This window comes from Dryobates pubescens, chromosome 22 (assembly GCF_014839835.1).
Source record: "Dryobates pubescens isolate bDryPub1 chromosome 22, bDryPub1.pri, whole genome shotgun sequence".
Lineage (NCBI taxonomy): Eukaryota > Metazoa > Chordata > Aves > Piciformes > Picidae > Dryobates > Dryobates pubescens.
The window spans coordinates 5,118,740-5,136,467 of NC_071633.1; the positions used below are offsets into that span (position 1 = coordinate 5,118,740).

The following is a 17,728-nucleotide window of genomic DNA, read 5'->3' on the forward strand; positions in this document are numbered from 1 at the left end:
GGGTGACAGATTGGACTTGATGGTCTTTGAGGTCTCTTTCAACTTTATTGATTCTATGATAAATACTCATCTCAGATCCTACTTGGCATTGGGTTCCCCTCAGTCTTGCTTCTATAAGACTGGATCTAACCTTCAGGGGTTTTGTTTTTCTTTACTGTTGTACTGAGTGCTGCATGTTGGGTTGGATGCGATGATCTTGAAGGTCTCTTCCAACCTGGTTTATTCTATGTATTCTATGTATTCTATATTGCTTGTCTGTTTTCAGCTCTTTATAGAGCAGTAGTAAGAAACTTATGATTGATATAATAAAAGGCAGAAAAAGATCCATGGATGGTGGATCTAGCAGTGCATGCTGGTTTATTATTTCTGCTGATATTAGATTAGTTTTTGGTACAAACTGACTGTGTCAAGGAGTCTACAACCAGCACTGGCTCCAGCTGCTTTTTCAGCCCTTCCTTCTGGTTCATAAGCAAGAGCACATACAAGATTTATTGTGTGACGTTCAGAAAAGCCTCAGCTTAACTCCCTCTGCAGAACTGCTGCTAAACTTAGCAGGAATCTTGTCACTTCAAGAGCACACGTGAAGCTTGAAAAGCTTTTACTGGACAAGTAAGTGCTGCTTAGAGGAGTGTTTTCCAACTTCTCTATAAAGTGGCAGGACTTTTAAGTATAGAGCCTTAACAGAATTGGTCTTCTCATCTCAAGCGGAGGTTTATATTGAGGTGACACATAAATTGGATTTAAATTGCTGCTCATTATTATTAAAAAATCTTTCTGAAGGTCAGATAATTAAGTTCATACAGGAATCTGCTTATCAGCTCAACATCCAGTCCACCTTACCTCCCCCCCCCTCTCTTTTTTATTTCTTCTAAGCAAGAAATTGGATGAGCCAAAGAAAATTGCCATGCCCAGAGGCATCCAAATTTTGCTAACCACAACTAAACTAGGAGCGTATTTAATTCTGGACTGTTACTGACATAGTACATGGCTAGAGCTCATCATGGTTAAATACATCAGCATGCTGATGAAATGCTCTCATTTACGTAGCACTCATCACAGCGTTTAATAGCCCATCAGAGCAGCAAAATATGAGTGAGGAATACAATAAATAACAAAAGATGTGTGTATCCTCATTGGCTAGATGGGAACATCTGCTTGGAGAACAGGAATTTGCTTACAGTGCAATTATTGAGAAATAGTCCAGCATTAATTGTGCAAATCAAGTTTTCCCAGCAGATCAGAGTACAAAGAAATGAATGTAAATAAAAAACAAGGGTTGGCTTGATGTGATTTTCAGCAACCGGGTTAAACCAATTCCTTCAGCGTAATTACACGTAATGTGCTTTGGCTAGAACAATTTAACCAAGTGGGTAGACACCGTGAAAGAGAAAAAAATGTGTGCTGTTTGACTGGAGCACTCTTCTGGAAAGTGATAACATGATATCGTTAGGAAACTCAACAAGACAATCTACATCCCTGCACTGAGAGAGGCAGAAGTCTGAACATCTGTTTCCCACTATTGAATTCACGAAAGGGGCTTCTCTGGGCCGGGACTACATGAATAAACACCAGTTGGAGAAGGTTATCTTTGACATTTAAGAAAATGTTGAAATGTCACAAAAATGAGGGAAGGTGAGAATGAAATGCCTGAAACAAAGGTGTGCTAGGAATTAGCTTGGCAAACAAAGCACAAGAACAAGCAAAAATTCAGACCATTACTCTTCTAAAAGTGTCATGCAAGAATAATTGATTTAAGAGCAGCATACTTTAGTGTTCAGTCACAGCAGACTGCAAGGTGGCATGATGTTGTTTTGGAGAAATATACGATGCCATTCCCCAAAATGTTCCTTTAGCCAGGAAAAAAAAAACCAACCAACAAACCAACCAACCAAAAAAAAAAAGACAAAAGAGATGCTGTTAAGTGGTAAAAAAATCCCAGAGACAATCAGTCAAATTAGAAGAGAGTTTTATCTTGCATATGACATTTTCCTTTCTCCTTTATGTATTTTTTTGTTTGTTTTTCCACAATCAAGAGTCTTGGAAAGGGAGTAACAATAGAAAAAGAGAAATGGTCCAAAGCACCAACTGGCTGCCAAGGGCTGTAATACAATATCTCAGCATTGCAAGGGTAAATCAGTGTGAACTGCGTTTGCCGTCCCTCTGAAAAAAAGTAAGGATTTCACTTCCGTTCAGGCTGCGCGGACTGCTGAAATATAGGAAATCGGTTCAAAGGGAAAAAAAAAAAAAAAAAAAAAAAGGGTTTCCCAAAGAGAGCACCGAGCGGAGCGGGCAGAAGTATGAGGAGCGGCAGCGCGGCTGCTGCTGGTCTGTTCAGCTCAGCTCAGCTCGGGGGGACGAAGGCGGCTGCTGGAGGCGGGGGGGTTCAGCGGAGTGCGGCCACGGGAGTCCTGCTTGTCCTCCTGCCCTTCCGGAGAGGGGAACCCCGCCGAGCCCTCCTGTCTACTCCGGCGGCGGCGGCGGCAGCCGAGTCCTGCCTGCCCTCCCGCCTGCCCCGGCGGCGGGGGGGAGCCCTGTCCGCCCCAGCGGGGCTTGTTGCGGGCCCCACGGCGGAGCCTGCAGCCCGGTCTCCTTTGAGTTGAGGGCGTTTTGTGGCTCTCGCCGGCTGCCTTCGAGTTTAAAGAGAAAGGGCCCGGGAGCGAAGCGGGAAGGTGAGCTTCGCGGTGGCTCGTCGCTGCAGAGAAGGTGCTTTTGTTTTGTACATCCCGTGTCCCGGGGCGGCTGCAGGGGACCCGCCGGGGAAGCGGCAGGGCTCGGGGACAACTGCGGCTGCCTGCGCGCTGGGCAGCGGGGCACTTCGTTCTGGTTGTGGGGTTCTGTAGTTTAGTTGTGGTTTGCTGATGTTCTGGGGCGCTTTTTTTTTTTTTTTTTTTTTTTTTTTTTTTTTTTTTTCCCCTCTTAATGGTGCGTGTGTGTGTTCTTGGTTGTTTTGTTTTGCTTTCTTTTTCTTTCTTTCTTTCTTTTTTTTTTTTTTTCCTCCTTCGCTTTTTGGCTGTCCGCAGTTTGAAAGCAGCGCGGAGGCGGACCGAGAGCGTGAGTGGGTGTGCGGTGAGATGCAAGAGTCGTTCCCCGATGATGTCCGCGGCGAGCCCGGGGCTTGCTGGCGGACAGCCCCGGGCATCCCGCGGAGGTCTGGGGGCCGCGGCGAGTTTGCTTGGTCCTGCCCCCGTGGGGGCAGAGCTCGAAGCAGCGCTTCCAGCACTCATGGCAAAGCCATTAGCTTAGGCTTAGTGTGGAGGGGCCCCGAGGAGGACGAACGCCTCCCCGCGCAGCGCAGAGCCCGTCTCGGCGGCGGGTGAGAGCTAGGGGGGAGTGGGGGCTGCCGGCCGCTCGGAGAGGGTGTGTGGGAGGGGGGATTCCCCCTGTGAGGCAGCGTGCGCGGCTCCAGTCCGTCTTTCCTGTAGCCTCTACCCGCTGTGAGGTCCCTCCCCCCGCCCCAGTCTCTGCCTTATCTCGGGCCGCCCCGCGTAGCCTTGGGCTTTTGGCGGCGCAGGGAGCGAGAGGGGAGAACGGGAGGAGCGGGCGCCTGCCTCGGAGGCTGCGGCAAGTGGTGGGCGGAGGCGGCTGAGCGCTGCCGCGGTGCGGGTGGCTTCTGGCCTGTCTCTTCCGCAGCCCCGAAGGGCAGGCGGGATGAAACCATTCTCATGCCCATCCTTCCTGGTCCTTGCTTTCCTCTCTAAGCGCAGATCCAAATCTCCGGAGAGTAGAGTTTGACTTTAAGAGGGCTTTGTTTCTTCAAATGTAAGAATTGAAGGTTGCCGTCTTCCTGATCTGGGACTGCTGTCAGCATCCTGCTGCAGCGCGGGGGCAGCTGAGCCTGCTGGTTCCACTGGCTTTGCTGCTGCTTGGAGAGAAGGGCTCCTGGGCTATCAGGAGGATGCATCGCGGGCTCCCCTGTGCAGTTTCAGCACTCTTCTGATACGATTTTGAAATTAAAAATGAACAAAAAACCCCTATTCTTCCTTTTCCATGTCCATGAAATTATGAATGGTTTCTTCAGTGTGGGGTAGATGCTCTGCCAAGTGTAATGGTTTTGTGATGTGGATTGTGATTTAATAGGAAATTAGCAGACATTCCTTACTTCATTTCACATGGTACCATAGAACATCTGAACAGTATTACACTGTGGTACCCTAGTTGGAACCACCACCAAACCTAGATGGAGGTGGTGAGGTGAGGATGAGGCAGTACTGTCCTCAAGTTTCTAACTCTTATTGGCTTCAGGCTACCTACTTATTTGGTCACTTTCTTTATTTTACCCACAGTTCTATTTAAATTGGCAGACGTACTGTCCAAAGTACCTCTTCAACTTCACTTTACACCTCTCAGCTAAGCTTCACACGAATTTCAGGACAGGATTTAGGAATGGAACTTCATAATTAAAAGCCAAGTTGCTGATTTGGAGTCAGCTTGTAATGCTGTCTGCATAGTGTGCCTGCAGCAAGATACGCTTTTGCTCCTTGTAAGATGTATGTCAGTTTAAGTATGTATTTCTTTTTCTAGTTGTTGGAGGTTGAAACTTCATTTGTACTATTTTTTAATGGCTATTTTGCTTAGACAAGCAGAAAAACCATACAGTAAGTGCCAGGCAAAGACAAGTCAACAGTTTTTGGACTGTGTTAGGAACTGGGCTCAGTTTCCAAAAGTTATAATTGTATGAGCAAGTGGATATTGAACATTCCTCAAGTTTAGGTTTGGTCTGTGTGAGAAGGGCTTTTTGCTTTCCTTTTGGTAGGGGAGACATTATCAAGGCAATAAAACTCTTTCTACTAGGCATAGTCCTGAAAATGTCTAGGCTTCCAATGATTAGCTCAGATTTTTAAGTGCAGTTAACTTCGTTTTGGTCTAGAGTATCGGTGAGCTATCGTGCCAGGTTTGCTATCCTCTGCTCAAAGCACTGCACACATTTGCAACATGTATATTCATAATGTAAAGGACAAAGGCTTCTTGTGATTAAAGTTTACTTTATCAGTGTAGATCACATTTTGATGTAAGCCCTTAAAAATTCTAATTGATTAATGACTTTCAGATGGTGGTTCCCCTCCAGTGCCCCTCCCCCTGCTCCTAACGTGTACAGTATGCTCCAAGTTAATCTGGGAAAGCTCCAGAAACCTTGGGCTAAATTGGTTGTGGTATAGTTTATAAGGATAATAAAGTAACTAGAAAAATTGAATTTCCTTGCAAAAATATGCTTGCTGCATTCATGAGCTTATGTTTTATCTGCTTGTTTATAGTAGTGAGAAAATTAATCTTACAGATGTATGTGTTTAGGATGATGCAAGCAAGAATGACCTCTTCTTTCTTGCAGACGGGAAAGCTCTGCAATAGCCCTAGGAGAGCTGTAGTAGGAGAATCACTTCAAAAGTGATTGTGTTTGGTTTTTACATCTGTCTAAGGGTAACATCAGAGTGATTACTGTTCTGCAGTAAACTGGAAATAGCAGGTGGTAAAGCTTGACTGAGTAGCATCTGATAGTGACTGACAGGTCTCTTCCCCCCACCCCCCTACTGCTTTTCATCCATTTCAAGGATTTCAAGTGTGGGAGCTTTTGTGGTTTCACTTGGGGAAGTTATTCCACTGTCTAGCATATCTCATCATAGGGAACAGTTTCCTGATGGTAAAAATACCACTTGCTGAAGTTGTAAGTTACTTCTGTGGCTCTCAAAGGAAGACATTAATATGGCAAATATACATGCATGTATATGTATATTTGCCAATTTTCTGCATATATGTGTGTATACACATGTATGTATGTGGGTGAGGGGATGGAAAAGTAAGAGCAGCCTTTAGCCTGTGAACTAATGATACACTCTCCAAATTTGGAACGTATGCCAAGACTGAGGTAGGAAAACTGAAATCAGTTTTCAAGTGTGGTTGTATTTATGCTTGGACATGCTATGTGTATAAAAATGGCACTTGATTATGTGGAAGTGATGATTCCAAGTAGGGCTCCCAAATTGTGGGAAGCCTCATTTCTGCTTGCACAAATGTTACCTTGTTGCTGCATTTTAATCTGTTCTTGAACATTGGATCTTTTATTTAATTAAGCTTCTTTTTGCAACCAACTTGCAGTTACAGTGAGTGCTTCACACTTACACTCCAGTAAAGTTTCAAGAGTTCTGTTCCTTTCCATCTGCTTGGGGTGATTAGAACTAGCAGGGAGATCCAGCAGAGACCTTTGCCAGACACTCATGAGCTCTGTTCTGGCTTTTGATCCTCTGTCTCCTCTCTTTCCAGGGTGGCTGCTTTCCAATAGCATTACCTTCTCTCTAAGACAGCAGGAGATTGTCTGCAGTTATAGCCGATACCCTTCTGTCAAAGCCAATGTGCAGTCTGGTGCTCAAGTTCCAGTTCCTTCAGAGAAAACTATTGCTGCTCTTGTCTAAGTTGCTGGTTGCTTTCTACCACTGACAGTAGAGCTATTGCACAGTTCTGTGCATGATATGCTGTTTCTTGTACAACCAATAGCTAATGTATTTCCTCAGTCATATTACAAGAGACCTCATTTCACAAACTTAAAGCTTAATTCTTTGAAGATAATATGAAGCAGTCTTTGAACCCCATGTGCAAGGTGGAGTTATGCCCTCTTCTGTTCGAGTTGTTCTACCTCTATAGAGCAACTGGGCCATTGATTTGGCTTATGTGCAAATCTCCAGTCCTGGATAGTTCTGGTTTATCTGCCAGCTGAACAGAGCCAGTCAATGAGATTGTCTGCTAGGCAATAGTACTTGGAAGGACCAAGAATGGATGCACAGTGTCATGGACAGGCTGGTATGGAGCAAACAGGACCTTTACTTTAAACAGAGTTCTGCATTTGGTTCATGACTTACTTCTTTCCCCTCCATAGACACATCCTTTTATTCTTTTCTAACTCTATACAAATACAAAGAAAACTGTTTCACTGGATACTTCATTTCTATGCTAATTCTTAAGCCAAGTCATACAGAGCAAGTGACTCAGCAAGACTTCTTCATCCCTGACCTAGAAGGATTCTATCTAGGAGCAAGTTGAAAGGAGTGGTTCAAACCTCCTTTTGTTGGAGAACAGATGCACATGTTGTAATTAGGAGTAAAAGTGAAGTGACAATGAAACTTGCCTAGTAGAGAGAGCTCTGCATAGCCAGCAGCTACTCAGAACAAGCCCTTATGTGTGTATCCTGGAACTGCATGGGCAATTTGGAGTGACAACTTACTGGTTTGTATGATTAACTCACAGGTATATTTTCTCTGTATGTATATCTATGCATACACTCACACTTTCATACATACATTTTTACTACACTGAATAAATGTTTCCCTCCCAATTATACTTGATTTTAGTTGAAAAGTATTACCACAGTTTTGCAGGTAAGGAAGGTGCTTGGAATAGGAGATGGAATTGAATGCAGGGATCTGCAACGCTGAGTGCCTAATTGTGCAGGCAATTTAACTTTCTAGGTTAAAGAATCTTTGCCTCCCTTGTGTGTATCATTCCCAAATCCTTTTGTTCTACCAGTTAACCCTGACAAAAGCCAATGGACCTACAGAAGATCACTTGTTTGATTCTCATTGCTTTCACCTGATGATCACTGACAACAGTCAGCAGGTAGTGTAAATTACACTGCTGGCAAAATACAAACACTGAGCAACAATACACAGAAAAGTAAATGCACTACTGTAAAGCAAAATAAAAACTTCACTGTTTGGTAAAAGAAAGCAGAGGGAAATATAATCTTTTAGTGTGTTGAATCTGTTACTTGTCACTGGGTCTGCTGTAAACTATCCCACACTGATTTCTTCAGCTAGACAAAAAGTCTAAGAATTTGAGATGTCATCCTCTTATTGAGAGGTGGAAAAAAAAAGGTGTGCTGCATAAATATGACCTGTAACAAAACAGAGTGAGAAGTAGTTAAAGACCTTTCCTTGTCTGCATTCAGAATAGTAGAGGGAAGAGGTTGCTTTTTGAGGAAGAAAGCATTTAGAGGTAAGTTTTGAAAATGCTTCTGCCTAGCATGTCAGCCTCAACAGTTTGTAGAGAGGTGTAACATTCTAGAAAATGTTCTATGTGTTTGTGTTGGCCAGTTTTAAAGAGCTGTGTATATGACGATTTGATGTTGCTGTTAGAGAGAGGGAGATTAGGAAAACCAATATTTTTTTGGCTACTTTGTTCATACCTTATGTCTGCCAAAAGTAAAGAATGAAATAGTTGTGGGAGCCAAAGAAACTTGCCTCTGCTGCGGGGATGTATCCTAGAATGCTACTGTCTGTCTCTGTGGCAAGTTAGTCTGTTTCTCTGACCAAATTCCTCACTGCTAAATTGTCAGTAAACTTCTCCCCAGCTCACCACAAATTAAATATATTCAGACATTTCAAGGAGAGGAGTTGACAGTATCTGAGTGAAGAATCAAGAGCCTGCCCTTGACTGCAGGTAGAATCCTCAAAGGGGTCTTGAAGGAATTCAGGATCCAACTACTGTCACCTTCACCTAACTCAATTCAGCTTCTTTATACATCCCAGCTAGAGTGTGAGAAGTTTTAGTGGTTTATTTATGGACTATTACACTTGATAATGTAGATGAATATTTTAATGAAGCTTTGGGACTTCAGCACTGAAATATTGTGGAGGCTTGAGTTGAACTTAGAAGTTTGGTAGTGATCAGTCTTTCCATAAAGAATAATGAAGAGTTTGACAGTTTTTAATCATAGAATCATAGAATCAGTCAGGGTTGGAAGGGACCACAAGGATCATCTAGTTCCAACCCCCCTGCCATGGGCAGGGACACCTCACACTAGATCAGGCTGGCCAGAGCCAATCCTATTTGATGCTTGCTGTTTGATAACTATTCCACAGTCTCACTTGCAGCATTTGTGACAGGAGCTATGGATAACAAACTGTGCTCCGCTCTTTGAAGGCTGATTTTACTTTTCATTTTTATTGTATTTGATATGTATATTTATATGTATTTTATATTTATTTTAAAAATGCAAGGTAGGAGTTTTGTTGCTTTGGTCCTAACAAAGGATTTCACTGAAGTGTAGGACAGGTTTTCAGGGAAGTAGCAGGGAGGGGAAAAAAAATGTCTTTAGGAATGAAACTAAAGGAAACTTACACAGAGGTAAGGTTGGATTGTGTGGAAGTCATCTGTGCTTCCCCAGGATTCTTCTCAGTGGAGACTCTTCATCAGCATTACTTTTCTCATTCCACAATCCTCACTTTGCACATTTGCTTCATAGATTGACCTAAACATTATTATTAGTTCAGGGATGCCATTTCAAGCAGACCTATTCACAGTGTGGAGATGTCTGATTTATTTCCAACTTCTAGAGGCTTTTGTTGCCTGCCTATCTTTCTTTCCTCCTTTGCTCTGCATCTTTACAGAGATCAGCCTAAGTTGTTTCACAGACTGCTGGAGAAACCCAGACTGTCTCCATGTAGCTGCTCCAGAAGCCTTCCCTCTTTTTTCTCTAGTCTTAAAAAAAAATAGCATTTCATATATGTGGAAATACTGGTTACAGCACAGTTTTATGGAAAGGCAATTGATTTTTAACATTCTGCAAGCATTTTCTTCTTTTTTTCTTTCCCCCCCCCCCTTTTTGGCAGAGGAATTGTTTTTAGTATTCTTGTTTTTCCAGGCCACAGTGGAATAGTAAAACAAGTTGTAGGGTTGGGTTTTTTTTTTGGTGGTTTTAGAAATCAGTGTTACCTCTTACCTGACTTGAAAGGTATGTAAAGGAAATAAGCAAGCAGGGTTTGGAGAGTATCATAAGTTGAAGCCTTCTGACAAGTGTGACCACAGTTAAATGTGGATCAGCCAGTTAACAACAGGCAAAGAACTATTCAGCTCTTCACTTAAATGTCTGTCTGGTATGTAAGACCTTGTGTCTGCTAGTTGGTATTGACTGGGCTTTCAGCAGGCTACAGCCTACCAAGCAAGAAAGTATCTCAGCTCATTGCTACAGGTGTTTGGGGCCAGGTCTGTTTCTTTTCAGAGAGCAAAAGAACCTTTCCTTAGCTGCAGGTGGGGGAGTTATGCCCTCAGGAGCAAAGATATAGGTCCAGCAGGCTTGAAGTCTCTGACTGCTGCAGGACTCACACTGCTTCACTGATATTTAACAGATGACATATTGTCTTACCTGAAGCTAATGTTTTAGCAAGTTGTCACCGAAGCAGAAGAATATTTGTGTAAAAGGTGGAAGTAGGAGGTGTGGCTGACCAGCACTAGCTGTTGTGCAGCTTTCTGAAGATATAGTGCTATTCAGTGGGAGTTTTTACCTCAGGTATTCTGAAGCTGTAGAATAGACTGGTTCCATTTGGTAACAGCACTTGTTAATTGCCAGTAGTTTGCTGTAGTGGCATAACTCAGGTGTTCCCATGCTTTTCCTGGGCTTGATCCAAAAAAATCTCTGAAGCTTTCCATTATTTTGAATGGGTCAGGCATCATATTGAGTTGTTAGCTTTGAGTAAAATGTTTGTTTTGGTTTGATTTTAATCATTCCTTGCAGAATATTTGGTTATGTGTTGACAACATGTATAGTGTGGTGAGTACAAATGAAGCTGACATTTATCTCTATGATTTAGTCACTGGCAACCTGATCAGTTAGCAAAACAAACCTTCCCTCATCAATGTGTTATATCCACATCTGTTTATCTGAGAGCTGACTTATTATAATCACCGTTAGTGTTCATATCTTCTGAATCTGTGAAACTTTATTTGGTGCAACCTAGTAATTATTTTCTTTTTCTATTTTTTTTCTGTATATAACAACACAGGTACAAGAAGCAGATAAGCAATGTGCACTGCTCTGAGCCCAAAGGCACGTGGGCCTGGCCTCTCTGATATGCATCAATACAGTCAATGGCTTGCAAGCAGACATGAGGCCAACCTGTTGCCAATGAAAGAGGATTTAGCCCTGTGGCTCACGAACCTACTGGGTAAGATGCAATAAGATCAAATGCAGTTACTGGACAGGAAGTAATTTCTACTCTTAGTTGGGATTTCAGTCCTTCAGACCTTTGCATTTCAAAAATAAAGGTAATCTTGAGTAGGTAGCTACCTCCACATAGTACAGCAGAGTCAGAAGAGCTAATAAGTAATTTGCCTTCACAGTGTTGCCATGAGTAGCCTAGTTGAACTTTATTATTAATTTCATGTTTGTTTTTCCTCAGTTCTTTGTTTTTAAGTGTTCTTTTGCATGTGTTTTCTGTTTGAATGCCATTAAACTGGATGGTGCTAATTACTGCCGTCACCCACATTTTCCATTTGTATTGGTAGGCTTCCTAAAGGCTATGGCTGCGCTGACTGTCTTGAATGGAAGGAGCCATTAAAAAGTCCTGTGCTGCCCAAGTGGTAGTGATTGATAGTTGCCTCTCATAGCTAAGGCTTGTGGGAGCTTGTGCAGAGAAGGGTCAGACTTAGTGGCTTCAGCTGGGACCTGGAGGTTTACCAGTTGCAGCTGTATGTCTTGGTATGTGAAGCCAAAACATGTTGATGAAAGGATGCAAACCAAGAGCCAACTACAAAATGAGGTACACATGACTAGGAGCTAATGAGAGTATGTCCCTGGCAGCAAGGAGAGAGACAGTTCTGTGGGATATGCGACTCATTCAAGAAGGTGGAATTTAGGAGCTATGAGCCAGGAAATAGTATGTTGTTTGTTGAGAACAGTCAGGGGAAAATGGCTTTTGTGTGATCTCTGTAAGTCCAAAGGATTCTACGAAAGAAATGCATGACTTAGGCAATACCTCATCCTGAGGGAAGCGTGCCAGCAGTTCCTCTCATCAAACAAAGAGGAGGAAATATTGCAGAGGAGGTGGTGTTTACATGAAGCTTCCATGGATGTTCTCTTGGAGGATACTTTGCCTGATCATTGTAAAGTCTGGTGTGTTTTAGGGTGGGATTTTTTGGGTGATTTTTTTTGTTTGTCTATTTGGGTTTTTTCAGTTCCCCCCCCGAAAGTCTGTTTTAGAATACATAGAATACATAGAATACATAGAATACATAGAATAAACCAGGTTGGAAGAGACCTTCAAGATCATCGCGTCCAACCCATCAACCAATCCAACTCCGCCCAAGCAACTAACCCACAGCACCAAGTACCCCGTCAAGTCTTCTCCTAAAAACCTCCAGTGATGGTGACTCCACCACCTCCCCAGGCAGCCCATTCCAATGTGCAATCACTCTTTCTGTATAGAACTTTTTTCTAACATCCAGCCTGTATCTCCCCTGGCGCAGCCTGAGACTGTGTCCTCTTGTTCTGGTACTGCTTGCCTGGGAGAAGAGACCAACATCCGTCTGTCTACAACCTCCCTTCAGGTAGTTGTAGAGAGTAATAAGGTCACCCCTCAGTCTCCTCTTCTCCAGGCTAAGCAACCCCAGCTCCCTCAGCCTCTCCTCGTAGGGCTTATGTTCCAAACCCCTCACCAACTTTGTTGCTCTTCTCTGGACTCGTTCCAGCAAGTCAACATCCTTCCTAAACTGAGGGGCCCAGAACTGGACACAGTACTCGAGGTGCGGCCTAACCAGTGCAGTGTACAGGGGCAGAATGACCTCCCTGCTCCTGCTGGCCACACTGTTCCTGATGCAGGCCAGGATGCCATTGGCCCTCTTAGCTGCCTGGGCACACTGCAGGCTCATGTTCAGTCTACCGTCGACCAGCACCCCCAGGTCCCTCTCAGCCTGACTGCTTTCCAGCCACTCTGACCCCAGCCTGTAGCTCTGCATGGGGTTGCTGTGGCCAATGTGCAGAACCCGGCACTTGGATGTGTTAAATCTCATGCCATTGGACTCTGCCCATCTGCCCAGCCTGTCGAGGTCCCTCTGCAGAGCCTCTCTACCCTCCAGCAGATCAACTCCTGCCCCCAGCTTGGTGTCGTCAGCAAATTTACTGATGATGGACTCGATGCCCTCGTCCAGATCATCAATAAAGATGTTAAAGAGCAAGGGGCCCAGTACTGATCCCTGGGGCACACCACTGGTGACTGGCTGCCAGCTGGATGTGGCACCATTCACTACCACTCTCTGGGCTCGGCCCTCCAGCCAGTTCCTAACCCATCTCAGTGTGCTCCCATCCAAGCCATGGGCTGACAGCTTGGCCAGGAGTTTGCTATGGGGAACGGTGTCAAAGGCCTTGCTGAGGTCCAGGTAGACTACATCCACAGGCCTCCCCACATCCACCAGGCGGGTCACCTGATCATAGAAGGAGATCAGTGTCTTGGCAAACTGTAGCTGAACCATCTCAGTGATATCATACAGGAACAGAATATATCTAGTGCCTTTTATCTGCACATTCTACATTGCTGTATTTCCTTTTTCTTCTTCTGTTTTTGTTGTTTTTTTTCCCTAAGAGGAAGGGAAGTGTCATGATGTTATGAGTGGTGTAGTCACTAAGTAGTGTCAGCAGCATGCAACACAGTATTTTGCAGGTAAGCAATGCCCATTTTAGAGCTGGAATAGTGCTGAATCCACAACTGCAAAAGTGGCACTTGTTTTAAATTACATGTTTGTGTGGTAATTCCATTTAAACTAATGAGTTTAGAATATAAAATTGTCTAGACAATACCAGAACAAAATCCAGAAGTCCTGACTTTTCATGCCAATTACCACAAGAGAGCAGTCCAAAGGGCTGGTTTTTGAATCAGAAGCAGCACATTCCATTAAAGATTTAATATATTGTTTAAATATTTTAAACAATGAAGCCACTCTAAAACAAATAGAAGCTTGTTTGCCATTCATAACAGAGTTCTCACAGTGACAAGTTTAGGAATGAGGTCACTTTTTTTAGCAAGAAAGTAGCAAACAGCAGGAGGTTCTGAAGTGCCAAGTATAATTAAAAATCTGATTTTTCATATGGACACCAAATTCTGTGCTGCAGAACTAAATGGGCACAACTTGCTTTTAATTAAGCAGGATACACAGTTCATTTGCTTAATGTGTTCCCCCCACACCTTCTCATCCCAAGCTGATCTGTTCTCAGAGTTTGTCCTGAAAAACTGGAAATATTTGTTAAACTGCTTGGAATTCCTGTGTAGATGCAGTTATTCAAATTGATAATGAAGTTAAAATTCACATGCAAACTAAATTAGGTGTAACAGAATTGAAGTAATTAATAATAATGTAAATATCCTAACTCAGAATTAAAAATGTGGTTTAATTGCTCTGTAATTGAAGTTAACTTTAATGAGAAGAGTGACTGAGCATGCTGCTGTAAGAAAAATAAGTAGGAATTTCTAGCATGCTGTTATCTTGTAAAAAACTCTTTGTATTGTCTCACTTTCCAGCATCATAAGGATAGAAGGATATGCAAGCCTTCTTGGTTTTGTCATGAGGGATGTTTTTTTCCCTCCATAGGAGTAATAAAACCCTTTGCATTAATGGTCAGTGCATCTTCACAGACATGGATGTGCAGATAACATTCTGTGTATCCACAGTTTGCTGTGTGCGATAACTTGGGTGGCCTCATTGTAAGTGCCTTTAATGCCAGGTTTAATGCAGTAGAATGTCTCAGTTTATACAGAAAAATGAATGTGCATTTCAATTAGTTATCATGCTGGTTCATATTTTGTTTCATCTGTATTTTGGTCATTCATCTGGAGTACGATTCAACAAGGACAGAATCATTTCAAATGTAAGTTTGTTTGTGGTTGGGGGTTTTTTTGTGTGTTTTGTTTTAATACAAAGTAAGTATTTTAGGCAAGCTTTATTGGGGTGAACCTCCCTGAAGTAGTTTGAGTTTTGGTGGAAAGATAAATACGTTCTGCTTGGTGGTACTGGAAGTTGCAATGGTGACAGTTTTGGGGCAGCAAAGCCTGGTGTGGGCTTGAAATGACAAACTGGAAAACATCAGAAGGCTGTTGCACTTCCTAACATGAATGAGGGCTTTTGATATTAGATGGAAATTAGGCATAGCTAGAATTTGGCTTTACCCAAGTGATAAATTGGAAGACAGATACATGGTGCAGCTGGAAAATACCACTGAAGAATTTTCACCCTAAGCCTTTGGGAATTGTATTCTAATTTAGCATGGACATTGTTTTGGGGGTGTTTTTAGTAATCACTAGCACTCTTGCACACATTTTGCTAATTATTTTTGGAACCATGTCAGAGAAACTTGGAGCTTCTGAGAGGACAGTTTGTCATTACAGCTTCATTGCTGAATAGATTTTAGCTGCCTGTATTCTGGGGGCTGGAAAAAAGGCCATTGCAGATGAAATCGATGTGTCAGATGGGATTAACTCATAGAGCGTTGTACATTATATCCTTCTCAAAATGGGGCACATCAGCATTGCAGAGGTTTGGGGTTGCATGCTGTAGTGGAAGATTTGAGCTATGGATGTTGTCTCTTCCCTCTGCAGAGCTCTGGTGCCTAAGTTGAGAGATCCTTGCAGTAGCTAAGTTAAGGAGATGTGTTGACCCAGCTGTCTGGCAAATGATGATCATCTCTCAGCCCTGTTTTTAGAATGTATAGGGCCAATGGAGCACTCAGCAATGCTTCCACTGCTGACACACTCCAAATTTGGTAGCTTGTGCCCTGAGCTGGAGATCGCCTCTGGAATTAAAGGTGTCTTGAAGAATAAAGTTTAGGGGATGAAGAGTGAGAGGGCTTCTGCAAGAAGCTCTCTGTATTTGATGCTGAAGTAAAGCACAACCTGCTTCAGCTCAGTGTTCATCTTGTTAAGAAGATTCTGTCACAGTATCTTTATTTTGTCTTGGCAGGCGCAGTTCGAGGCACTGGGAAATACAGGTTTTAAATGTCTGAGTATCAATAAAGTCATGCTGATGATGCATCTAGTGATCCTGCTAGCACTGAGTCAGTTTCTTAGTTAGGCGAGTGGCTTTATAATTTTCTTCACTATCAGCATGCCTTTGAGATTGTTTACATGCCCCTTTTCAAGTAAGTGAAAATGTCTCAATGCTGTCAAAGCTATTTCTCTTGCTGTCAACTACTGTAGGAAACAAAAGTAGCCTTGTCAGAAAAGAGCCAGTTTTACATGGCTGTAAAATCATTGGCCTTTGTTTTCTCTATTTTGATTGTGTTTTGTTATCTTGGGTTTAAATGCCACGCAATTTGAGAAGGTCAGGAGGAGCTGTTCTGCTGGTGCATCAGGATTGTAGAAGCTCATCTGTCTACCAGTGTGTTTCAGAGATGCACCTGAGCGAAATGTTTGTAATGTAGTAGCTTTGTGTTACCACTGAGGAATACAATTACAATAGGTGATCTGCTGGGTGTGAGGCTGGAGTCAACACTGTGCATTGTAGTGAAGGACTCAGTGCAGTAATAGAGGAACCAAGTAGATTTTGGTACTTTGTTTTAGTCTTTGAGCTCCTCTGCTGCCTTCTGGAGGCTATGGTTGTCTGTATGGTCCATGTGGAATGCTTTGTCTTTGACCTCTTGGGCACACACTCTGGGCATGGGCTTCTTTTTGGTTATTCTTTCATAGACCTCCCAGTCTGGTTGCATTAGGACCTGCAGGACTGGGTGGCCTTACAGAGAGCTGCTCACAGTGGTAGGTGTTTGTGTCCAACAATTTGTCTTTTCAAGGGTCATCTGGCGATTGTGGTAAAAGAGAGGGTAAGCAATTCTTGGAAGGTTTGAGAAAGCCTTCATTTTCCTGTTTTTTGGTGTTGTGTTTTTTCCCCATATTTTTAGTGGTGGCTTTTTTTATTATTATACTTACTGTTATTACCATTCTATAAAAACATTGCAACTGCTTTCTTGTAATTATAGGGGGAGTTATACATTTTTAATGGAGTTTAATGTTTTTTCCATACAAATATACAGAGCCCTTTTTTTTTTCCTTAGGCTATGAACATTACTCTCATTTGAATCAATACATTTCAACTGTTAAATATGTCAGAGTGTCTGTTTTAGCAAAGAAATGCCACCTTTTGGAGCCATAAAATACAGTGAATTGAAAGCTGACACCTAATATATTTTTCATTGGATACAGATGTTCAATGCAAAGCTCATTCTTTCAGCTTTCATAAAAGGAACAGAACTAAAATACTCCAGCTTAGTGTACAATATGCAGTGACCATTGCTAATGCAATTCAGCATTTAAAAGAATATAAATGTATTGTTAAGCAGCAGAAGAAGATAGGAGAATTTTTTCCATGTCTGTGAAATACCTCTGGATAGGTTTTAGGTTTTTAAATGCTTAACCAGTGAAATAATAAATCTGTACATCATAGTGCAGAGTAAATGTGTAGAATGTGGTTTTTCTTGTACCTTATGCTTTCCAAAATAAAAGAAGAATCTTGAGTAGGCTAAAAATATGTGAAATGAGTTTGGTTGTTTATTTTTAAGAAGAAAGTCTCTTATAAAATGTAATACTCTCTTAAAGCAGTTCCTATAACAATGACAGTTTTTTTAATGCCTTTACACCTTCTGCCAAAACCTCTGATAGGGCAAGTGGGAAAATACATAGACTGGAGTGGTGATGAAGGCTTTTGAGGTGCTGAGATCTTCCATTCTTGTATCTGTGGGCTATTGTAGTTTCAGCTGAGCTGGAAGCACTGCTAAGACAGTTAGTCATGCACAAGCTACCACTGAATGTCTGCAGTGCTGCTACTGCTCTTTTGCCTGGAGAAGTCATTTAGGTGTACAGGAGCTATAACGTGGGGTGTATGGCAAGAGAGTTAAGGGGGGGATAAAATTCACATTAAATAGATATTTCTGGAATAGAAGTGTGTTGGAAGAAGCCAGTTTAACTTCCACTAAAAATCTTTACCATTG

General features: G+C 42.6%; 1 protein-coding gene across 2 annotated transcripts in view; it reads left to right on the forward strand.

Moving 5' to 3' along the window:
- The first annotated feature begins 2,349 nt into the window (after window positions 1–2,349).
- Window positions 2,350–17,728, forward strand: part of GAS2 (growth arrest specific 2) — an 83,082-nt gene continuing 67,703 nt past the window's right edge. Inside the window, exons 1-2 of one of the 2 annotated variants that reach the window (XM_054171663.1) lie at window positions 2,350–2,703; window positions 10,767–10,928. In XM_054171663.1, the coding sequence (XP_054027638.1) occupies window positions 10,787–10,928 (142 nt within the window). In that variant the 5' untranslated portion in view covers window positions 2,350–2,703; window positions 10,767–10,786. The remainder of the gene's footprint in view (window positions 2,704–10,766; window positions 10,929–17,728) is intronic. The other variant, XM_054171662.1, reaches the window with a different exon arrangement.